Source organism: Lethenteron reissneri, unplaced genomic scaffold (assembly GCF_015708825.2).
Source record: "Lethenteron reissneri isolate LAM-NWPU_2019-01 unplaced genomic scaffold, ASM1570882v1 scaffold_170, whole genome shotgun sequence".
NCBI lineage: Eukaryota > Metazoa > Chordata > Hyperoartia > Petromyzontiformes > Petromyzontidae > Lethenteron > Lethenteron reissneri.
This window is the reverse complement of record NW_026891443.1, coordinates 89,677-114,955: the sequence shown is the minus strand read 5'-3', so window position 1 is coordinate 114,955 and position 25,279 is coordinate 89,677. Positions and strand designations below refer to the sequence as shown.

The window sequence follows — 25,279 nt, the reverse complement described above, 5'->3', positions numbered from 1 at the left end:
GTCTTTGTGTTAGGTGCTCGCTAACAGCACTTGCCCCATCATTCTGTGCAGGCTACACGGGGCATCTTTGTCTTTGTGTGAGGTGCTCGCTAACAGCACTTGCCCCAACATTCTGTGCAGGCTATACGGGGGATCTTTGTCTTTGTGTTAGGTACTCGCTAACAGCACTTGCCCCTACAGTCTGTCCAGGCTACACGGGGGATCTTTGTCTTTGTGCAGTGGGTTTGTATGGAGACGGAGTCTTCTTAAGAGGCAACATTTAAATTTCGATGTAAAGCTTCTTTCGTGACTGCAGCAGGGATTCATCTTCTTGGTTCTTTCGGTAAAGTCGTCACGTAGAAGGGAAATAATAAAATAATAAAAATAAAACAATAAAATAATTCTCACGACGTTTCATTCAGACTCTGTCTTCTCGACAGACCTGTTCTCCACCTGAGGACGACTGCTTGCGTTGTGGCCGAAACGTCGTGAGAATTATTTAATTGGTTTATTTTTATTATTTTATTATTTCCATTCTACGTGACTTTACCGAAAGAACCAAGAAGATGAACATATAAGATGTCGTGCAAAATTCTAATGAGTGTTGTTGTGGAGAATGTATCTACGAGATGTGCTCTGCATTGAAACCGAATACAAATCTCTACCAAAAATGCATTTCAAATGTGCTCTTAAAATTACCTCCTTGCTATGAAGCAGATCAACAGACACGACGTCTTTCATTTATCGATCTCTCCACGAAACAAAGGAATGTTTTACACAAACTATAACTAGTTACTGCACTGCAATATACTGCATCAGGTTACATCGCATTAACAAGAAGCTATTTAAAAAAAAATACGCACCGTCTGCTTAACAGTGTGTGTACAACATACTATTGTGCCATTCAAAACAAGGCGTCTCGGTCAAAGTTGAGCTAATGCTAAACATTGCCTACGCATCTTCTTCTTGGTTCTTTTGGTAAAGTCACGCTCCAAGCCGAGGACATGTCATTCAGACGCTGTCTTATCGACAGACATGTTCTTCACCTGAGGACGGCTGCTTGAGTTGTGGCCGAAACGTCGTGAGAATTATTTTATTATGTTTTATTTGTATTATTTTATTATTTCCCTTCTACGTGACGACTTTACCGAAAGAACCAAGAAGATGAATCCCTGCTGCAGTCACGAAGAAGCTTTACATCGAAATTACCTCCACACTACACAACTGAGATGCCACATCAACCATCGCCCCCTACTGACAGTCTCTTGTCGACATGCAGGCCGGTGCAGGGCCATGTTGTATATATCTCGTCTTGAAAAAATAACGAAAATATATAAAATATGAATAAAAATTATGCTAATTTATGCAATTGTACATAATGTTATGCTAATTGGGGAGGTGTAATTGTATTAAGTTATGCAAGTGTGATGTAAGTATGCTAATGTATGAAATAATGATAATTAGGCTCTGCCTCGTTGTCTAGGGTTGTAATACCAATCGGGATAATACAATTATTCTCACTTTAACTTTGACTGATTATGTCTTAGTGTGTTTAGGTCTCAAGATTCAGATCTCACAGCAGGATACAGTTCTCATAATTAAGATGATTATGCATGAACTTAGGAAGGCACCACTCAGACATTTCTGTGTTAAGCAACTTTAATCTCTAAACAAAAACATAACACTCTAATATGCGAACTCTTATGCTAGGAATGTCAACAGTACTCCTGGAGATGTTCTCCTTATTGATCCGGACATTTAGCCCTCAATGATCACGTTTGTTAAACTGGGTAACAGAACAATCGGTTAATTCCTCAGAGTAAAGCGAGCATTCACGGCGATGGGAAAAAGTCCTTAAAAATTAATGTGACAATTCATGCAAACAGCAATAAAGAAACATGTCCCGAAAGCAAAAGTAGACCTCAATGAATTCATTGGTAAGATTATGTAATTAACTAAATGTCTTGGAACAATGGTGTGTGGCAATGTGACTGCTTCAGCAAATGGGTATCAATTGGCTAAGGCTTCAAAACATTCGCGGGCAAGATTCTGTGATCAAAAGAAAGATTTCAACACAAGTCTCCCTGTGAATGTGTAAATTCGTAACATAGATGTGTCTAAATGTTTAGTTTCATCAATCAATTCATTGGTACAGTTATGCAATTCAAATTCTTAAGTGTTTTCGGTAAAGTCACGTAGATAAAAAATAATAATAAAAGTAAAATAAAAATAAAAATCACGACGTTTCGGAGGCAACACAAGCTTCCGTCTTCAGGTGGAACCGTGATTTTTTAAATTTTATTTTTATTTAACTTTTATGAATTATAATTTTTTTGTCTACGTGACTTTACCGAAAAAAACCTAAGAATCTGAATCCTTGCAGTCACGAAAGCTTCAAATCTAGAAGTTATGCAATTAACAAAAAGAATAACTAAAATACTTCTAAACGACCGTATCTACCTAACTCAATTGGCGATACACAAGGTTAACTTTCGGAGTACTCTTATTAGTCCCGACATGTGCGCAACGTGTGTGTGTGGATCATCTCCGACACCCATGGGATGATCTCGAGGTCATGCCCAGACCAGGGGTCGGGAACCTTTTTGACTGGGAGAGCCATAAAAGCCAAATATTTCTAAATATATTTCATCGAGAGCCATATAGTATTTTTAACGTATAATAAATAAAATGTCTTACTTTTAATGCGACTTCTGGTGCTGCGTGGTTTTGCTGATGGCCTTGTAGTCTGGTTCGTACGACGTGGTGAGGTTGAGCTTCGTGCAGGCGTGACCCGTGACATTTATCTTCAAAACTAATTTCTGTTTACTTTAACATGACACAGTATTATTAAGCTAATATCACAAGTATTTTTAAATCAGTTCCAAACAGATTTTTTGTAAATTATTTTTTCAACTCAAAATTGTCTGGGAGCCATATGCCGTCACTGGAAGAGCCATATATGGCTCGCGAGCCATAGGTTCCCGACCGCTGCCCTAGAGCCTACCCCTCGCACTACTGAGTTGTATGCTCTGTCCTTGCTTATATGTGAAATTCTCTCCCCTCTGCCCGCCTTTTTACAAAGGACCAGAAATCCTTTGATTTCGCTCTTTGTGTGGATGTTCTGATTTCAATAATTAATCTGGGAGGAGGGGTTCCTTTTGCCCGGTTGCATTCTCCACTCCTCCGCCCCTCTTCCCTCTCTCTCAAAGAAGGGCGCTGTGGCCTTTGAAGTCGTGTTCTCTCGTACCAGTTGGAAGTTAAAAATATTAGTTGACCTCTAATAGCTTGATACTGTAGCACTTTTTGCAGTTCTGACTCTATAAGTGACTCAAGGTATGTTTGGAGCAGTGTTTACAGTACTTCCATCATAGTTTGGAATTCCTTCATGGTGTTCGATTTCTCAAGGCAAGGTGCCCTGCTGATGTGTGATGTATTGCTAGCACGTGCTTCTGGAAGACTAAGGTGGTTGGAGGCTCTCTCTATGGAACGCATTGTCTTGGTCGCGTGTGATTGACCGGTTTCGGCTTCATTCTCGAGTTATATTTCGATATCCTGAGGTTAGAGATGTAACTAAGTGTTTACTTAAAAACTTCCGTGACTGCTGGAATTCATTCTTTGGTTCTTTCGGTAAAGTCACGTAAATAGAATGATAAAATAAAAAATAAGGTGGATGACATTAATATAATATACGATAAATAGTAACCCACTAATGGAGATTGTAGCCTGGTTCTTAATCTGAGTGCATTCTATGTCGACTTATTCTTAAGTCGGCCTTTGAAGCCCGGGAGAGATTTGCCCAGAATCTCATTATCACCCCCCCTCTCCCCTTTTTGCACCTGGGTTTTTTATTACCTTTTATGGCTACTTCCTTGCCTGGTGTGATTTGTAGAACGCAGCTGCTGTTGATTATTTAAAAAAATATTTTGGCGGAATTATTGTTCATATCAATTTTGAAAAAAGGCCTATATATACAACAGCCACCACCTTGTTCCACACAGGGGCAGCTGTTAAATGGGGGTGCTCTTTGAGTGTTTGAGACGAGATACGATACAAAACTCCGAATTGCCGAGGCGATTAAGCAAGCACCATACAAATGCAATTATGATAACATAATGAATGCTTGGGAGCTTATTGGCTCTTGCTCCTGGTTAGAGGTCTACCCAACACACAGGTCCACACAGACTGGCCGCTCTTACCCTGCAGGTTGAACCTAGGAATTGAGTGTTTAACTTCACATTATTGTCCACCAGTTCAGCTACTTGGGGTGCGTCATCTCGTCTGACGCCAAGATCGACAACGAAGTCGACAACAGGCTGGCCAAGGCAAACAGTGCATTTGGCAGACTATACAAACGTGTCTGGAACAACAGAAACCTTAAAAGAGCCACAAAGGTCAACGTCTACAAAGCTGTTGTGCTGACCACTCTCCTGTATGGCGCTGAGTCCTGGGTCACGTACCGTCGTCACCTGAGTCTCCTCGAGCGTTTCCATCAGCGCTGCCTCCGCACAATCTTCAATATTCACTGGAGTGACTTCGTCGCCAACACTGAAGTCCTCAAGTCAGCGAAGGTCATCAGCATCGAGGCCATGGTCCTCAAGACACAGCTTCGTTGGGCAGGGCACATCGCCAGGATGGAGAACAACCGCTTGCCTAAGATCGTGCTGTATGGGGAACTGTCCTCTGGCCATCGCGACATAGGGGCACCACGAAAGCGATACAAAGACTCCCTGAAGAAGTCCCTCACTGCTTGCTGCATCGATCACCGTCAGTGGGCAACACAAGCAGCTGATCGCAACTCCTGGCGGCACACAGTCCACCAGGCCACCTCCTTCTTCGAAGATACCCGCAGGGCCCATATGGAGGACAAAAGGAGAAGGAGGAAGAACCATGATCCCTCAGCACCCATCCCAGATGAGACCTATACTTGCAGCTGTTGTGGTAGGACCTGCTTGTCCCGCATAGGCCTCTTCAGCCACCAGCGTGCCTGCAGAAGACGTGGATGTCCTTCCTAGATCTTCGTTCGCGAAGCCAAGCCATGATGATGGTGATGATGATGATTGTCATTAAAGGCCTGTGACAAAGGTGCATCTATTGGAGTGACATCGTCTCTGGCTTACACATCTACCGGGTCTCCATTTGACTTTGTATTGTCTCGGAGGAAGTCCACCCACACCTCCACTTCCACAAACTGCTGGGAGTTGCCTCGCTCTGCCTCACAGTCAGAATTCTCCTCCTGCTTCACGTTGCCTCCATCGATGTGAAAGTCCGATTTTGGAATTGAATCTTCATCTTCACATTTTACCTTCACTTCTTCGCTCTTCACCATCACTTCTTCATATTCCACCTTCACCTCTTCATATTTCACCTCGATACCTTCAAAAGTTTCCAAGCTGGGATATTCTTCCGATTCTTGTTTAATGAGGGATGCGCTCATTGCGGCACTTTGACTTTCACAAGCTGATTTCAGACTACGCTCCTGGTGGATCGTCTGATGCTTGTGTGTTCTCTGGTGTCCTTGAAGATGTTGTGACTGTGCAAACGCCTTCCCACACACACTGCACTTGAAGGGTTTCTCTCCTGTGTGTGTCCTCTGGTGTGTTACAAGAGCAGATGGACGTGCAAACGCCGTCTCACACACACTGCACTTGAAGGGTTTCTCTCCTGTGTGTGTTTTCTGGTGCGATACAAGAGAAGATGACTGTGAAAACGCCTTCCCACACACACTGCACTTGAAGGGTTTCTCTCCCGTGTGTGTTCTCTGGTGTGCTATAAGAGTAGATACATTTATAAACGACTTCCCACACACACTGCACTTGAAGGGTTTCTCTCCCGTGTGTGTTCTCTGGTGTGGTATAAGAGAAGATGAATGTGCAAACCCTTTCCCACACACACTGCACTTGAAGGGTTTCTCTCCCGTGTGTGTTCTCTGGTGTGCTACAAGAGTAGATGAATCTATAAACGCCTTCCCACACACACTGCACTTGAAGGGTTTCTCTCCCGTGTGTGTTCTCTGGTGTATTACCAGATGAGCTGAACGTGCAAACGGCTTCCCACACACACTGCACATGAAAGGTTTCTCTCCTGTGTGAGTTCTCTGGTGCTGTGTAAGATGTTCAGTACGATCCGTGCTGTATGCACACCGGTCGCATTGATGCCTTTTTGCACCGCGCCGTGCCGAAGGCCTTTGCTCCATCAGACCAATTCTGCAGAGGCAGCGACAGCTGCAGAAAGAGAAAAAGAATATCCACACCATCTACACGTCAGTATCGATGTACAGAGGAATGCATATACACAGTCACACGTGACTTACACGTCTATAGTTATTCATGATATAGTGAAACATTTTCCCAAATTCATCACACGGGCTGTTATGGCACACAATGAGAGGCCAAATGGTCATAAACATGCCTGGAAGCCCTCGTATCTTCAAAATGAACGTTAACCCAAAACTCAGCACACAATTTCAGCTGTCTGGCTTCAAAATGAATATGTATGAAAGCTAAAATCAGCTGACATAGCAAAGGGTGTTGAAAATAATCCTATTTGTGTCATCCACAAATGCATAAATTAATGTTCAATCGCAACTTAGAGGTGTGAAGCCAGCCAGGCTCACGATGTCCTTGAATGCTGGGATGAACAGATCTGACTTCAGATGCAAGTGTGTGCTGTGATCACTTCTTGACTGTTTCCATTCTTACAAAGAGTTCCAGAGGAAAACAAAAAACAAACTACAGCTTTGATATAACCTCACTGTTCAATAGAGTTAATAGACTTTACTGCAAACACAAACTTTACACTGTCACACACTGGCATGGTTCACAGGTGGTGGTGTGTCCACACCCACGCCTGGCCACCTTCACCTGCTCAGTATTAATGCTTCCTCACTCCACCAAGTAATTCATTGACTACCTCTCCTGGCATACAGGAAGTCGTGGGTTCGATCCCAACCCTGACGCTGGCTGTATATTTGTAGTTTGCGTCTCTCTCTCTCTCTCCCCGTGGTCGCGTAGATTTCCCTCCGGATTACCCGGTTGTCCCCACTCCACATGCAGAGAATGAACACCACCACACGTCCAGAGTGAACACCGCCACGTGTCTAGAGTAAACACTGCCACGTGTCTAGAGTGAACACCGCCACGCGTCTAGAGTGAACACTGCCACGCGTCTAGAGTGAACACCACCACGCGTCTAGAGTGAACACCACCACGCGTCTAAAGTGAACACCACCACGCGTCTAGAGTGAACACCACCACGCGTCTAGAGTGAACACCACCACGCGTCTAGAGTGAACACCGCCACGTGTCTAGAGTGAACACCACCACGCGTCCAGAGTGAACACCACCACGCGTCCAGAGTGAACACCGCCATGTGTCTAGAGTGAACACCGCCACGCGTCTAGAGTGAACACCGCCACGTGTCTAGAGTGAACACCGCCACGCGTCTAGAGTGAACACTGCCACGCGTCTAGAGTGAACACCGCCACGCTGTTGACGAGCCTCACCTTGTTGTTGTTGTTGTTGTGGGCAGGTCGCTTGTGAAAACAAGAGCGGTATTGCAGCTCAAGCGGGCTTGGGCTGGTAAAAATATTAAAAACTGTGTTAATATTTAAAGTAAAACAAAGTTACAAAGTGGCGATCCGGGTCAAGACAAATTCAACTTAAGCGAGAGAATTGAAGCGAACGAGACCAGGCGAGGGCAGGAGGCAAGGCCCCGCGTTGTAAAGTTCCAACCTGGACATCGCTTCCATGCTCGCTGCTACTCAATTGACATCCCTACGAGTGAGACAGCTCTACCTCGGTACACAACAACCACCACCATATCTTCTTGGTTCTTTCGGTAAAGTCACGTAGAATGGAAATAATAAAATAATAAAAATAAAACATAATAAGATAATTCTCACGACGTTTCGGCCACAACGCAAGCAGCCATCCTCAGGTGAAGAACAGGTCTGTCAGAAAGACAGCATCTGAATGAACACCACAAGGCTTGGCAGCATATATTTAAGCTGGGTTGGAGGGGGAAGAGCTCCTTGATAAAGGAAGTTGCATATCAAGAGGAATTTAGCATATTTATGGGAAATGCAGGTATGTGATTAGTACTACTGTAATGCGGTTGTAAACGGCCCTTCTGAGGTGCCGTCAGGGGGGGAGGAGTTAGGTCACGTGGGGGGCAGAGGGGTTGAGTATAGAAGGAGGGGAACCGGAAGAGCAAGGGGAGTGACGGGGAGCCAGGAACAGAGGAAGGCCACGTAGGGCGAAGCGGGGTGTGGCGAGATCGCCACGAACACGGGGGAAGCGAGGATCGGCACCGTTGGCCAGCGGTGACCGGCCCGAAGCAGCGAGGAGGCTGCAGTCAGCAGCGGGGCTGCACAGAGAGGGTGGGCAGCGGGTCTGCATACAGTGACAGCCAGAGGGTCTGCACATAGGGGTAGCAGCCGGAGTCTGCATAGGGGTAGCAGCGAGTCTGCAGGGAGGAGGTTACAATAGATGAAGCAGAGAGTCAGAGGGGAGAGGAAGCTATAATAACAGTGAATAGCCGGGGGCTACAAATACAGGAGTTATAACAGAGTGCCGTGTGGGTAAAGACGTGAACCTGAATAAAGACACGAAGACAGAAAGAAGTGTTCGAGTCCTTTTATTACACTGGAGTCAGAAGTGAAACGGCATGGCGAAACAACTGAGGAAGAAGAATATCCCATCTCCGGCGTCGGCTTCATCATCGGACGACGACGATCTTCCTCCTGAGGTCGGCTTCACTTCGGCGGAGGGAGAGATCTGTGAAGGCCCGGGTGTGGAGGAGGTTGCCACTGCGCCCGACCCATCTGCGTTGAAGGACGAAGATTTAAGATGGACCCGGATGGCGGAGCAACTGGCGACCTTAAAAACCGTCATCACGGAGTTGTGTGACCTTGTCACGCCAAGGGCGGCGTTGGAAGGTGATGGTGGTGATCGGCAGGAGCCCGGGTCGTCTTCGATGGCGCCGCCATCGACCACGCGGCGTGAAGACGCCATCTTGGGCGTGGCGCACCACGGAAGGCGGGAAGCCGCCATCTTGGGGCCGCCACGAAGATCGTCCGCCATCTTGGCGACACCGCGTTGCGACGCCTTGCTGAACTTGCCGCCGGAAGAGTCGGTGACGGACGGAAGCAAGCCAAGGAGCCGCAGTCGTCACCTTACGACTGTTAAGGAGTTCTCCATCGGGGGCGATTGGAGTGCGTTCGCTTGTCGATTTTTGGCGGCGGTACGAACGGCAAGGTGGACGGACGCCGAGGCGCTGGAGGTGCTTCCGACTCTCCTTGACGATGAGTCTGTTCGTTTTTTTCGCTCTATAAAAGCTGCAAAGAAGAAAACATTGCGTGGAGTGTTCGACGAAATGGCGGACGCGTACGAGCCACCGGATGACGCCCATCGCCGCTTCGTGCAGCGGCAACGCGCACCGGAGGAGTCGCCTGTAGCATACAGGGGCGCCGTGCTGGAACTCGCGATGGCCGCTTACCCGGAGACGGAGCCTGACCTGCTGGAACCTCTCATCTTGGGGAAGATGTTGGAGTTATCCCGGGATCTGGGCATTCCTATGCCGGCTTGCGGTCACGAGAAACTCACGTCCCGGACCGCGGCTAAGTGTTTGGACTGCCCAGTTCAATCTCCGCCGCTGGAAACAAGTCACGGCGTGGACGGGCGGTCCTGTCGTCGATGGGGGGGCCGTAGGGTGGGACCCTACAAAGGCCGTGTACGTGCCGGATGCGACCGGCCCAAAGGAGCTGTCGGCCGCCTCCACTCCGTGGCCGGCTCGAAGCGAGCCGGGGCCGCGGGCTCCGCCGCCGGCGCGGCCACGTCGGGACGGGGTGCCTGCTGCGCGCCGACCCGACGTCGACTGTTTCCGCTGCGGCCGTCGGGGCCACTATGCCAGGGACTGCTGGGCCCGGGTTCCGGGGCCGCCCCAGCAGGAGGCCTCGATCGCGGACGTCCCAAAGAAAGACCCTCCGGCACAGGCAAGTCGGTGCGCACCAGACACCCGGCAAGGCCTGACACCTCACTCATCGCCGTTGTTGTGCGACGCGGATGTTCTAAAATATGGGAGGCCAGTATCTGCGCCTTGTCGCTCGATAACGCAGTGGCGTAAGTTGGCTCGGCGGGTTGTCGCGGCCGCTACAGGTTCGTCCACTGTACCGGGGTCGATCCAAGGGGTGGACGTGCGTATTTTGGTGGATTCCGGGGCGTCCGCGACCATTATTTCGGATGTCATATTCCATCTTTTGAACATCCCACCGGGGGCCGTGAGGCCGGCTTACGCTTCTTGCATCGCTGCGAACGGGGGTAGTATGGGCATCGTGGGACAGGTGGACGCTAATATTTCTATCGGGGGGGTCTCGGCCTCGGGCGTTGTGTTAATTTCGAGGTCCCTGGCGGTTCCTTGCTTGTTGGGCACGGATTTTTTGGCTAAGATGCCCATTCTAATTAGAATCAATGAAAATTGCATTGAACTACCAGGGGGCCGCAAATTGGCGTTTTTACAGTCCGCCTGGGGGCGACCGGCTCCGGTTGCCCAGGTGCAGGCATTATCGGAAGTTTCAGTTGATATTCCACCTGGCTCGCAGATGCTCATTCCCCTACGATACCGGAAGCCGGTTCCGGGTCGGCAGGGTGCTTGTGGAATTTTGCTGTCGCCGTCCGCCGCTGTCACGGGCGGATTGGCATTGGTGGGGGCGCAAACCATTGTCCGTCCGGATCAACGCCCGTTTTTGCAGGTGTTAAATGCGAGTTCTGAAAGTGTGTGTGTGCCGGCTGGTACCGTTGTGGCACACGCCACTACGGCGTTTACGGCTCAGAGTGACATTCCGGACGGGGGGCTGGTGGGTGGTGTTTCACACGACGGAGGGGTGGACGATCGTTGGATCGCCGAACTATGTGCGGAAAATTCGGCCCTTTCCGCTGAGCAGCGTTGTGCCATTCATAAATTATTAGCGAGCTATTCCGATGTGTTTAGCTCGGACGATTTGGACTTGGGACGCACCTCGCTGCTCTCTCATCACATCGAAACGGGGGACGCGGCCCCTATCCGCTTGAACTCGCGTCGGATGAGTCCGGCTGAGCGTGAGCACGTTCGAGGGGCAGTGGAAGACATGTTGAAAGCGGATATTATATCTCCGTCTAACAGCCCGTGGGGCGCGCCTGTCGTGTTGGTTAAAAAGAAAGATGGTAAATTACGATTTTGTGTGGATTTTCGGAAGTTAAATAAAGTGTCGGTGGCAGATGCGTATCCCCTGCCGCGTATGGACGATTCTCTCGACGCCTTGTCAGGGGCTAAGTTTTTTTCAACGCTAGATCTCTCTTCGGGCTTCTGGCAGCTTCCCCTTGACGAGCCCTCGCGGGAAAAGACAGCGTTCCGTACGCCGCAGGGGTTGTTCCAATTTAACTGTCTGCCGATGGGGTTGAATGCAGCCCCTGCCACCTTTCAGAGATTGATGGAGTTGGTATTGACGGGGTTGCAGTGGGAGACATGTCTCATTTATTTAGATGATATTATTGTCTTCAGCCGCACATTTGATGAGCATTTATTGCGGTTGGAGGCCGTTTTTGCCAGAATGCGTTCTGCTAATTTGAAATTCAAGCCTAAGAAATGTCATCTACTGCAACGTTCCGTTCGATACTTGGGACATATTGTTAGTGCGGACGGGGTGGCCACGGATCCAGAGAAAACTGCGTGTGTCCGGGATTGGGCAACCCCCGCCACGGTGGGTGATGTGCGTCGGTTTTTGGGGTTCGCCTCATATTATCGGAGGTTTGTTCCGAATTTCGCTACTATCGCCAGGCCTTTGCATCTCCTTACTGGGAAGGGGCACAAATTTGTGTGGGGACCGCCGGAGGAGGCGGCGTTTCGGAGCCTGCGCGATCTACTGGCTACTGCGCCGACGTTGGATTATCCGGATTTTGAACATCCCTTCATTCTGGATACTGATGCGAGTGACACCGGGATTGGGGCGGTGTTGTCCCAGTCAAAAGGTGGTGTTGAGCGTGTGGTGGCGTACGGGAGTCGGGTTTTGTCTCCCGCGGAAACTCGTTACTGCGTCACTCGCAGGGAACTTTTGGCTATTGTGTATTTTCTCCGCCAATTTCGACCGTATCTGTACGGTCGGTCGTTTATTGTCCGAACGGACCATGCGGCCTTGCAGTACGCTCTTAAGATGGACCAGCCATCCGGACAATTGGCGAGATGGCTGGACACGTTGCAAGAATTCTCCTTCCAAATTCACCATCGGAAGGGTGTGCGTCACGCTAACGCGGACGCACTGTCCAGGTTGCCGCAACAATCCCCTTGTGCGTGTGCGTCGGGGACGCATAGGTGTGGACCGGCTCAGCCCCCCCCTCAGCCTGTCGCGCGGGCAGTGGATGTTCTCGAACCTCCGCTTACACCGGGACCGGTTGAAGGGGGACCGGCTGACGGGATTTTGCGTCTTCCAAGGTCTGTGTGGATTCGGGAGCAAATGTTGGACGATTCTTTGGTGTCGTTACGGAAACGAACGGAGAGGGCGGGTAAGGAAGTCGGTGCGGGTGGTAATTCGGAAACTGCTCTCCGAGATGGGTTACTGATGTGGAGGGAAGGGATACAGGAACACTGGCGTCTCGTTGTGCCCGCGTCATTGCGCTATGAGCTCATTAGATCTTTGCACTGTGACACACTTTTACACCTGGGGGTGCAGAAAACCCTATTGACGCTGCAACGAGACTATTATTGGCACGGCATGACGACGGATGTCGTCGGTCACGTTCGCGCGTGTCCCGATTGTGCCCGCCGTAAGCCGCCTAAACATCCATATGTTCCGCCGATACAATCGATTAAAGTATCTCGGGTTAATGAGCTGGTGGCGTTAGATATTTTGGGGCCCTTTCCGCCATCAGCTAAAGGGAATAAGTATTTATTGGTGGGGGTGGAGTACCTCTCTCGCTGGCCGATGGCCTGGCCCTTGCCTGACCAGTCAGCGGCGTCTATTACTGACGCCTTTCTATTTGGGTATGTAATGGACAAAGGGGCTCCGGAGAGGCTCCTTACGGATCAGGGACGTAACTTTTCATCTAAATTGTTGGGGGAGGTGTGTGCGGCTCTTGGAACTAAAAAGATACGGACGTCCCCCTACCACCCGCAAACGGATGGTATGGTGGAACGGTTGAATCGGACTCTGTCCGCCATGCTGTGCCATACAGTCGGGGAAAACCAATCTGATTGGGATTTGCATATCCCTGGGGTGCTTTCGGCGTATCGCATGACGCCGCACGCGGCTACTGGATACTCGCCGTTTTTCCTTATGTACGGCCGTGAGAACGTGCCGCCGATTCATGACCAGTTGGGAACCGGTGCGAGGGGGCCTGTTAAGCCTCTTCCTGAGTATATTAAGGACAACGTTCGGCGTGTCGCTGAGGCGAGGGAAAATGCCCGCATGGCTACTGCCAAGGCTCAGGCCAGGAATGAGCGGTGTGCCCGACGTTCAAAGGGGGAGTGTCCCTGGAAAAAGGGGGACCTGGCCTGGCTTCATTGCCCACAGGTGCGGCCAGGTACATCTCCTAAATTACATCGACCTTGGCAGGGTCCGGTCCGCCTCATTGAGGTTCCCAACCCACAGTCGGCGCGTGTTCAGGTTGGTGCACGGCGTTGGTTCGTGCACACGTCCCGGTTGAAGCCATACATTGCCCCACGGCCGGATGCGTCATCTCCCAAAGTTGCCTTGCCGGGGTCTGTTGCTGCCGACTCGCCCTTGCCTGTGTCTGCTGACCTTGCGAGAGCGCCTGTCGTACCCTTCACAGACAAGCCGGCCGTGACAGCGCAGGGAGGAGGACCTTCCGCTTGTGGGACGCCGACCGGAGCCGCAGAACCCACGGGACCTGCAGCTCTTCCTATCCCTCCGCGGACGCGAGTACGGGATGTTTCTGGACGCGAGCGGGACAGTGGCGGGCCTCCAATGGCGACGGAAGAACTTGCGCCCGTCGCCCCTAAAACCCTTCCACGTTCCCGCTCGGCGGGTGGGCCGCCGACCGTCCGGGACGGCCCGGCTACCCGTACTCGCTCGAAATCCCTCACGTTTCGTTAGATTGTGTTGTGTTGTGTTATTGTTATGATGTTCTTCAATGCTTCGTGTCTTTTTGCGTGTTGGCCCTTTACACCCGCATTGCTTTTCAGGTTGCAATTCAGCCGAGGTCGGCTGGATTTTCTTTAAGGGGGAGGGTGATGTAATGCGGTTGTAAACGGCCCTTCTGAGGTGCCGTCAGGGGGGGAGGAGTTAGGTCACGTGGGGGGCAGAGGGGTTGAGTATAGAAGGAGGGGAACCGGAAGAGCAAGGGGAGTGACGGGGAGCCAGGAACAGAGGAAGGCCACGTAGGGCGAAGCGGGGTGTGGCGAGATCGCCACGAACACGGGGGAAGCGAGGATCGGCACCGTTGGCCAGCGGTGACCGGCCCGAAGCAGCGAGGAGGCTGCAGTCAGCAGCGGGGCTGCACAGAGAGGGTGGGCAGCGGGTCTGCATACAGTGACAGCCAGAGGGTCTGCACATAGGGGTAGCAGCCGGAGTCTGCATAGGGGTAGCAGCGAGTCTGCAGGGAGGAGGTTACAATAGATGAAGCAGAGAGTCAGAGGGGAGAGGAAGCTATAATAACAGTGAATAGCCGGGGGCTACAAATACAGGAGTTATAACAGAGTGCCGTGTGGGTAAAGACGTGAACCTGAATAAAGACACGAAGACAGAAAGAAGTGTTCGAGTCCTTTTATTACACTACTTATGCCCGTGCATTATGCAGGATTAGCAGCATCAAAGGGAGGGGATATGGGAAATGCAGGTATGTGATTAGTAATACTTATGCCCGTGCATTATGCAGGATTAGCAGCATCAAAGGGAGGGGATATGGGAAATGCAGGTATGTGATTAGTAATACTTATGCCCGTACATTATGCAGGATTAGCAGCATCAAAGGGAGGGGATAGGGGTAGCATTAATAAAGGGAAGGAGTGTTAATAGTATGTAGCTGCAGTAACTAAAACCACCACGTAAACAACTAAAGTATAAACTACATAGTATCATCAGTATACTAAATATACTCTACAATAAGCTGAGTTACTAACAGTAAGTAATACATTACAATTCTACGTCGTAAAAAATATAATATGCTTCCATCTAAACTTTATTCTCTTACATCACACGAGTCTACACCGTACTATATACTGCCATAGACAAACCCAACATTAATTTACATACTGTATTGCTATAAACCACCTTATACATTGCAATATTACACTATGTATTAATCTACCCACCCTAATGTGTATCACACTGCTGTATATTCACTATACAATTACGATACTATATATTACTTTGTACATTGTATTAAGCATATACATTTTATACTATTTGTTATTATACACTGTACCATTGACCGTCGTGTGAAAGATACTAAGAGGAAGCAACGAAATATGTCAATGGGAGAGTAGTGAAGGGAAACTTGCAGCGGAGCAAAGAATCCATTCCCTGCAAAGAATACAATGCCAGTGAGTGGAACGCGGTCTGAAAGTCACCGTAAACGTGAACACAATCAGTTAAGATCCGAAATGGTTTATTACGTCCTTCCAATGATTGCTAAGCCAGAATCCATCTTCTCGGTTGAAATTGTCTCTGTGTTTGTATATGTGGATCGCCTCATGAACGAATTTCTCATGATAGCCAGATGGCTTGCAGAGAACCTCTGTCTTGGAGAAGTCAATGTCATGTGAGCCCACTGAGTTGTAACAGTGATCTGCCACGGCTGAGGTGTTTGTCCTACCGTGTTTCAAGTCTGCTTTATGTTCACGGATGCGGTCCGAGACATGTCGTTTGGTTTCTCCAATGTAACTGCTACCACAGAGGCAACTTAAGTTTGTAGACGCCAGGGTACTGTATGTCTGGAACCACATCTTTTACAGACGGGACCAGATCACGGATTTTATGTACTGTGTTGAATCGGACCTGGATATTGTGTTTTATCAGGATTTTGGAGATATTTTTTGTGAGCCCAGCAATGTAGGGTAAGGTGATGGTCTTGAAAGGCTCCTCAACAGGATCCTCCACCATCACCACCACCACAACCACCACCACAACCACCACCACAACCACCACCACCACAACCACCACAACAACCACCACTACCACAACCACCACCACCACCACCACTACCACAACCACAACCACCACAACAACCACCACCACAACAACCACCACCACCACAATAACCACAACAACCACCACCACCACAATCACCACAACAACCACCACAATAACCACAACCACAACAACCGCGATGAGAATTTCTCACCTCGGATTTCAGTGCACGGGTCGAGCGGCAACTTCCCGGTCCCTCGTGACGTCACGCGGCAGCAGGTGACATGACGTCACGAGGCAGCAGGTGACATGACGTCACGTGCGGGTACGATGTCACTTTTCTCCCCACAATTATGTTAATGAGCCGCCAGTCACCCGTGACGACCTCCACCGGTGCTGCTGCTCGCTATGAGCAGCACTTTGTGGATGTCGTGGCTTGGCTCTCCAGCAAACCGCTGGCGACATTTCACGATGACATTTTCACGTCCATAAAAGGAAAATCGCCATACGAACCTAGGCCGTTTTTTGGCAAAATTGGCCCAATTTTCATGGCTTTATTTTTCAACGAAAAGTTTATTCCTTGGTTGTGTTTATAGCCTGAGTAGCCCATATATTACGTAAAAAAGTTGGGAATTTGATGCATTAAATTTTCGAATATAAAAAAGTTCATCGGCATACTGTGCCGTTTTTAGGCTCAATAAGCCAAACTTATTTGTCGACAAAAGTTAATTTCTCCATTGTATTTAGCCTTAGTATGCTATGTATTAGATTAAAAGTGGAAAATTTCACGATGAAATGTTCACATTCCAAACAGGAAATCGGAATACTAACCTCTGCCGTTTTTGGCTAAAATTGAACGAATTTTTTTACAGATGTATTTTTAAACAAAAAGTGCATTCCTCGGTTGTGTTTAGACTGAGTAGCCTATATATTACAATTAAAGTGAGAAATTTCACCATGAAATTTGCTACATTTTCATAGCTAGATTTTCCAAGAAAAAGTGAATTCCTCCATTTTGTTAAGCATTAGTATTCTATATGTTACGTAAAAATGGGAAATTTCACAATGAAATTTTCAGATCCCAAAAGAAATCAGCACACAAACTGCACTCCATTGCTGGAAAATACTTCACGTCTATGGGACTACCAGCACCCTACAGGGACAACCTGCATACCCTTGCTCAAGAGATCCTACGTGAAATATGCTATTATGCTTGACAGATTCTTACATTTGTAGTGGCGGTACGCGCTGGCAGGGGGGGATCGTGTGAGAGCGCGTCGGGTGTGGCTACATTGCGTGGTGTAGTGGCGGTGCGTGCTGACAAGGGGGGGGATCGTGTGAGAGCGTGTCGGGTGTGGCTACATCGCGGTCCGCATAGGCCCCCCCCCCCCCCTGGAGCGGAGGACTATTTATGGCGATGTGCAGCAGCACTCGGCGAGTGGGTAACCAGTGAAGACAGAAGACGGAGGAGCAAGAGATAGGGCCCTGAGACCCCTAGCCCCGCTGTCCTTGTAAGGGCCGGGACCCTGTGCGGCTCAGAGGCGAGACCGTGGGACCCGGGGCCGGACGTCCTTGTGAGGGCCGGCTGTGGGACCCAGTGGTCGGGACCCATACCCCAGCCGGGGTGGGTCTGTGAGTTCCCCTGGAAGCTACGGGGCCGGAGAGCCCGTGTGTGTGTAGCCGGGTGGAACGCGTAGCGTAGGCTGTAGTTGGCTACACGTGTTTTTGTGGCTAAGTGGGTGTTAATAAAAGTGTGCTACCCGTCAAGTGGTCTCCCGCCGTAATTACTATATTACACATTTATTTAGGAAAATTAACCAAAGCTGATGGATGCACAAACAGAAGCCTACACGGAAATCTTGGAAGACATTGAGACTACAAATCGAGTCATTTGTATCATTGATGCACCTGCCAGTACTGGGAAGACCTTTGTTTTGAAACTGCTCCTCGCAAAGGCTCGCCAGAGAGAATTGCTCTAGCTGTGGCATCATCGGGGATTGCTGTGTGAGTCCATGTGTGAGTCGATGTGTGTCGCTGTGTGTGTGTGTGTCTATGTGTGTCAGATGTGTGTATGTACGTCGATGTGTATGTGTTAGTCCATGTGTGTGTTAGTCCATGTTTGTGTAAGTCAATGTGTTTGTGTGAGTCGATATGTGTAACTCCATGTGTGTGTATCTAAAGTCCATGTCTGTGTGTGTAAGTAGATGTGTTTGTGTGTGGGTCGATGTTTGTGTGTCTAAGTCCATGTGTGTGTCTTTTTCGCCCGGGCAACGCCGGATACTTCACTATAGTACTCTTATATCAGCGCACTTCGTCTCTCTGTGATGAACGCTGCACTTTCCATCACTCTCATGCAGGGGGCGCTGTAAACCTACGCGCCCCCTGCATGAACGACGGAGGAGCAGGGACAGACGTTCGATCGCGTTGGAATCGATCTGCAGACGGCGGTCTTCTGGCACGGCCAGCTCTGTTTTGCCTCATCTCCACCCCGCGAACCCAACCAGGTGAAAGTCCGCATCGAACCGAACCCCGGCAAGGCCATCTACTTAACGACGAGAAAAAATTCACACTAAATGTCGCTTTCAATTAAGTCTTCCAGATGTAAAATGATATAAGCTTTAATGAAGAAATACAATTATCTAATTCTAAACATAATACAATTCAAAGTTGTTTCATTTTAAAACTTCAAAACGGAGCATCGGGAGTTTGTGTGGATGCATCGTTCGTGTGCAATTTTTTTCGTGACTTTCCTGGCCCAAGGCCGTAAATGGTTGTGAGGGGGCTGCAGGCGGTCAGGCTTGCTTCAACCCATGGTTGTGAACATCCAGACGTTAATCGGCAAGGATCATTTCTTGTCCTAGTTCACCAACAAATAAGACTTCATGCAAAATTCTGAGTGTTGTTGTGGAGAATGTATCTACTCGATGTGCTCTGCCTTGTAACCGAATACAAATCTCTACCAAAAATGCATTCCAAATATGCTCTTAAAATTACCTCTTTGCTATGAAGCAGATCAGCAGACACGACATCTTTCATTTATCGATCTCTCCACGAAACAAAGGAATGTTTTACACAAACGATAACTAGCACAGCCTTCTGGGAGTGCATCATTGATTCAGTGCAAGCCACCTGTGCACCACGATTGGTGCACAGAGTCTCAACAGCAGCCGGGCTTGTTTCAACCGATATCTTCAAACATCCAGACGTTAATCTGTAAGGAGCATTTCTAGTCCTAGTTAGACGAAATTTGTGTCAACATGTAATACCAAATTATAATTCGTGTTGTAGAGAATGTATCTCCACTACGTGTATCTTTTGAGTGGTATGCCTTGTAATTGAATGATCCGAGTGTGCTCCCTATTTCAAAGACAATGAGTTGCTCCAGAGGGAGATGTTTCCTGAAAACACAAAAGTACCCATTGACCTGTATCACAAGAACAATGAGTCTCACCTGAGTTATCTGTCCAGGTTACTTCCAAAACATCACTGATTCAATGTTTGACCCTTATAGACAAAATGTTACATGTACACGCACAATCGGACAAGTATTCATTCTAAATTAGTGACAGGCATATTAACAAAATGTAATTACTGCACTGAAATATACTGCATCAGGTTACATCGCATTAACAAGCTATATAAAAAAAAAACTGCATCGTCTGCTTAACAGTGTATGTACAACATACTAATGCACCATTCAAAACGAGTAGGCCATTGCATGCTGGCGTCTGGGTCACAATTGAGCAAATTCTAAACATTACCTACAAACTACACAACTCAGATGCCACATTAATCATCGCCTCCTACTGCCCGGCTCTAGTCCACATGCAGGCCGGTGCAGGGCCACCACCTTGTGGCCAGAGGTCGCAATCGGGTACCCGATTCCCGTACCCTACCCGATACCCGGCTACCCGTACCCGGCCGGGTATGGGTACCCGTTGGCGACCCTGGTGCGGCCGGGTACGGGTAGGCCGTGAGTCACTGGCGAGTAACCGTTTGTCACTCATTTCCCAACGTCTTGTCTCTTCTCACAATTCAAGTTCCTAGAATCAACCCACCCGCGCATGCAACATGGCTTCATCCCAGAGGTCGCAATCGGGTACTCGTCTCCGTACCCTATACGATACCTGGCCGGGTACAGGTAGCCGGGTATCGGGTAGGTTACAGGTACCATTTGCGATCCTGGTGCGGCCAGGTCCGGGTATGGAATCAAAACCCGTTTGCGACCTCTGCTTGTGGCACAGGGGCAGCTGCTACTTGGGGATGCTCTTCGAGTGTTTGAGACGAGATACGATGCAAAACTCCGAATTGCCGAGGCAATTAAGCAAGCACAATATAAATGCAATTATGATAACATAGAGAATGCTTGGGAGCTTATTGGCTCCCGCTCCTGGTTAGAGATCTACCCAACCCACAGGTCCACACAGACTGGCCGCTCTTACCCTGCAGGTTGAACCTAGGAATTGAGTGTTCAACTTCACATTCTTGTCATTAAAGGCCTGTGACAAAGGTGCATCTATTGGAGTGACATCGTCTCTGGCTTACACATCTACCGGGTCTCCATTTGACTTTGTATTGTCTCAGAGGAAGTCCACCCACACCTCCACTTCCACAAACTGCTGGGAGTTGCCTCGCTCTGCCTCACAGTCAGAATTCTCCTCCTGCTTCACGTTGCCTCCATCGCTGTGGTCCGATTTTGGAGTCGACTCTTCATCTTCACATTTTACCTTCACTTCTTCGCTCTTCACCATCACTTCTTCACATTTCACCTTCACCTCCTCACATTTCACTTCGATACCTTTAAAAGTGTTCAAGCTGGAATTTTCTTCTGGTTCTTGTTTCATGAGGGATGGGCTCATTACGGCACTTTGACTTTCACAAGCTGATTTCACACTCCACTCCTTGTGGATCTTATGATGCTTGTGTGATCTCTGGTGTTTTTGAAGATGTGGTGACCGTGCAAACGCCTTCCCACACACACTGCACCTGAAGGGTTTGTCTCCCGTGTGTGTTTTCTGGTGTGCTACAAGAGTAGATGGAAGTGCAAACGCCTTCCCACACACACCGCACTTGAAGGGCTTCTCTCCCGTGTGGGTTCTCTGGTGTTTTTTAAGAGTCGATGAACGTGAAAACGCCTTCCCACACACACTGCACTTGAAGGGTTTCTCTCCCATGTGTGTTCTCTCACTGCACTTGAAGGGTTTCTCTCCCGTGTGTGTTCTCTGGTGTTTTTTAAGAGTCGATGAACGTGAAAACGCCTTCCCACACACACTGCACTTGAAGGGTTTCTCTCCCGTGTGTGTTCTCTGGTGTTCTACAAGATGTGGTGAGTGTGCAAACGCCTTCCCACACACACTGCACTTGAAGGGTTTATCTCCCGTGTGTGATCTCTGGTGTATTATAAGAGAAGATGAACGTGCAAACGCCTTCCCACACACACTGCACTTGAAGGGTTTCTCTCCCGTGTGTGTTCTCTGGTGTTTTACAAGAGCAGATGACTGTGCAAACGCCTTCCCACACACACTGCACTTGAAGGGTTTCTCTCCCGTGTGTGATCTCTGGTGTGTTATAAGAGAAGATAAATGTGCAAACGCATTCCCACACACACTGCACTTGAAGGGTTTCTCTCCCGTGTGTGTTCTCTGGTGTGCTACAAGACTAGATGAATCTATAAACGCCTTCCCACACACACTGCACTTGAAGGGTTTCTCTCCCGTGTGTGTTCTCTGGTGTTTTTTAAGAGTCGATGAAAGTGCAAACGCCTTCCCACACACACTGCACTTGAAGGGTTTCTCTCCCGTGTGTGTTCTCTGGTGTTTTTTAAGAGTCGATGAAAGTGCAAACGCCTTCCCACACACACTGCACTTGAAGGGTTTCTCTCCCGTGTGTGTTCTCTGGTGTACTACAAAAGTAATTGAATGTGTAAACGCCTTCCCACACACACTGCACTTGAAGGGTTTCTCTCCCGTGTGTGCTCTCTGGTGTTTTACAAGATGTGGTGACTGTGCAAACGCCTTCCCACACACACTGCACTTGAAGGGTTTCTCTCCCGTGTGTGTTCTCTGGTGTACTACAAGAGTAATTGAATGTGTAAACGCCTTCCCACACACACTGCACTTGAAGGGTTTCTCTCCCGTGTGTGCTCTCTGGTGTTTCACAAGATGTGGTGACTGTGCAAACGCCTTCCCACACACACTGCACTTGAAGGGTTTCTCTCCCGTGTGTGTTCTCTGGTGTGTTACAAGAGCAGATGAATATAAAAATGCCTTCCCACACACACTGCACTTGAAGGGTTTCTCTCGCGTGTGTGTTCTCCGGTGTTCTACAAGACCAGATAACTGTGCAAACGCCTTCCCACACACACTGCACCTGAAGGGTTTCTCTCTCGTGTGTGTTCTCTGGTGTTCTACAAGAGTAATTGAATGTGCAAACGCCTTCCCACACACACTGCACCTGAAGGGTTTCTCTCCCGTGTGTGTTCTCTGGTGTTCTACAAGAGTAATTGAATGTGCAAACGCCTTCCCACACACACTGCACTTGAAGGGTTTCTCTTCCGTGTGTGTTCTCTGGTGTTTTACTAGATGTGGTGACTGTGTAAACGCCTTCCCACACACACTGCACTTGAAGGGTTTCTCTCCCGTGTGTGTTCTCTGGTGTGTTACAAGAGCAGATGAATATAAAAATGTCTTCCCACACACACTGCACTTGAAGGGTTTCTCTCCCGTGTGTGTTCTGTGGTGTATTTTAAGAGTAGATGACTCTGCAAACGCCTTCCCACACACACTGCACTTGAAGGGCTTCTCTCCCGTGTGTGTTCTCTGGTGTGTTACAAGAACAGATGGACGTGCAAACGGCTTCCCACACACACTGCACTTGAAGGGTTTCTCTCCTGTGTGAGTTCTCTGGTGCTGTGTCAAATTTTCAGTACGATCCGTGCTGTATGCACACCGGTCGCATTGTTGCCTTTTTGCACCGAGCCGCGCCGACTGCCTTTGCTCCATCAGACAAATTCTGTAGAGGCAGCGACAGCTGCAGACAGAAAAATAGATCCACACCATCTACACATCAGTATCAATGCAAATACACAGTAACACGTGCCTTACACGTCTATACTTATTCACATATACATGATATCGTAAAAAAGCGTCCCAAATTCATCACACGGGCTGTTATGGCACACAATGAGAGGACAAATAGTTAGAAAAATGCCTGGAAGCCCTAGTATCTTCAAAATGAATGTTAACCCAAAACTCCGAGCACACAATTTCGGCTGTCTGGCTTCAAAATAAATGTTTCTGAAAGCTAAATTTAGCTGACAAAGCAAAGGGTGTTGAAAATAATACTATTTGTGTTATCCACAAATGCATAAATTAATGTTCAATCACAACTTAGAGGTGTGAAGCCAGGCACAGATGTCCTTGGTTGCTGTGATGAACAGTTCCGACTTCAGCTGCACGTTTGTGCTGTGATAACTTCCTCACTCCAATCTTACAAAGACTTCCAGAGGAAAACACAAATAAACTAATCTTAATTTTGGAGCTTTCGTGACTGCAGGAATTATTCTTTGGTTCTTTCGGTAAAGTCACATATAAAGATAAAATAATAAATTAAATAATACCATACTACGACGTTTCGATTGCAACACAAGCAATCATCATCAGGTATAAAAGAAATAGCAACAAAAATCTAACCAGAAAACTATAGACAGACATATAAGCAGACAGACATCATAAAGATACACAGAGAGAACACATATCGGCACAAAGAGAGAGGTCGTTGTCCACTCATTGACATGCTAATTTTTTCTCTGCCCCCTCCCTCTCTCCACCCCCGCCCCCTCTCTATATTTAAGGACCCGTCACAGAGACGACCTCTCTCTTTGTGCCGATACGTGTTCTCTCTCTGTGTATCTTTATGATGTCTGTCTGCTTATATGTCTGTCTATAGTTTTCTGGTTAGATTTTTGTTGCTATTTCTTTTATACCTGATGATGATTGCTTGTGTTGCAATCGAAACGTCGTAGTATGCTATTATTTAATTTATTATCTTATCTTTATACGTGACTTTACCGAAAGAACCAAAGAAAAATAAACTACTGTTTTGATATAACCTCCGTGCTCAATAGAGTTAATAGACTTTACCGCAAATACAAACTTCATACTGTCGCACAGAGGCGGAGTCAGGATTTGCAGGTGGGGGGGGGGGGGGGTAACACCTCCAGAAATGAAAAACGATAGGAGTTGTAAGTAAGGAGTTGTTAGTAAGTAAGAACCTCGGCATCGCGCTCGCTGAAGGTGTTGATGCCTTCAGGGAAGTCGTGTACTGTACACGCAACTGCGCACAATTCTGTGAGTGGCTTGTAACTGCTTTGCCGTTACTTATTGCCAATTATGGACACGGACTGTTGTCCTCTCAGAGTCCCTGGCACGTAATAATATGCCACACGGTGGCGGCGGTGGGGGTCGCAAAATGCCGATTTATCTATGTATAAAAAAAGGAAATTTGTGAATATGTCTGTTCGAAATGTTTAGCATACTTCCCGACATGCAACAAACTTGAAATTTGGCATGTGGGTAGCTTCCACACTGTACACAATGCAAAAAGTATAAAAATAGAATAATAAAAATAAAACATAATAAAATAATTCTCACGACGTTTTCGGCCACAACGCAAGTACCCGTCCTCAGGTGAAAACCAGGTCTGTCGAGGCGACAGCGTCTGAATGAAACAGCACACGTGCTTGGAGCATGTATATAAGCTGGGTTGGAAGGGGGGAAAAAAGGGGGGAGCCTTGACAAAAGAATATGCATATCAAGAGGAATTTAGCATATTTATGGGAAATGCAGGTATGTGATTAGTACTACTTATGCCCGTGCATTATGCAGGATTAGCTGCTAATCCTCCGTGCATTATGCAGGATTAGCAGCTAATCCTGCATAATGCACGGGCATAAGTAGTACTAATCACATACCTGCATTTCCCATAAATATGCTAAATTCCTCTTGATATGCATATTCTTTTGTCAAGGCTCCCCCCTTTTTTCCCCCCTTCCAACCCAGCTTATATACATGTGTGGTGGTCAAGAATGACACAGGTCACACAACCTAGGGGAGGGGTACGTACCGGTTTGGACCGGTTTGTACCGGCAGGGACGAGAGGCGGTTGGAAACGCTCTGAGGGGAG

At 48.2% G+C, this 25,279-nt stretch overlaps 1 protein-coding gene across 1 annotated transcript; it reads right to left on the bottom strand.

The window, feature by feature from the left end:
• Positions 1-1,609: 1,609 nt before the first annotated feature.
• Positions 1,610-23,617, bottom strand: LOC133339251 (zinc finger protein 585B-like). Its single transcript, XM_061547396.1, has 4 exons — positions 20,683-23,617; positions 16,311-16,341; positions 7,481-7,553; positions 1,610-6,200 (listed from the first exon to the last, which is right to left on the bottom strand). Exons 1-4 carry the CDS (start codon positions 23,152-23,154, stop codon positions 5,093-5,095), a joined length of 3,684 nt encoding a protein of 1,227 aa, XP_061403380.1. The 5' UTR covers positions 23,155-23,617; the 3' UTR covers positions 1,610-5,092.
• Between the last annotated feature and the right edge of the window lie 1,662 nt (positions 23,618-25,279).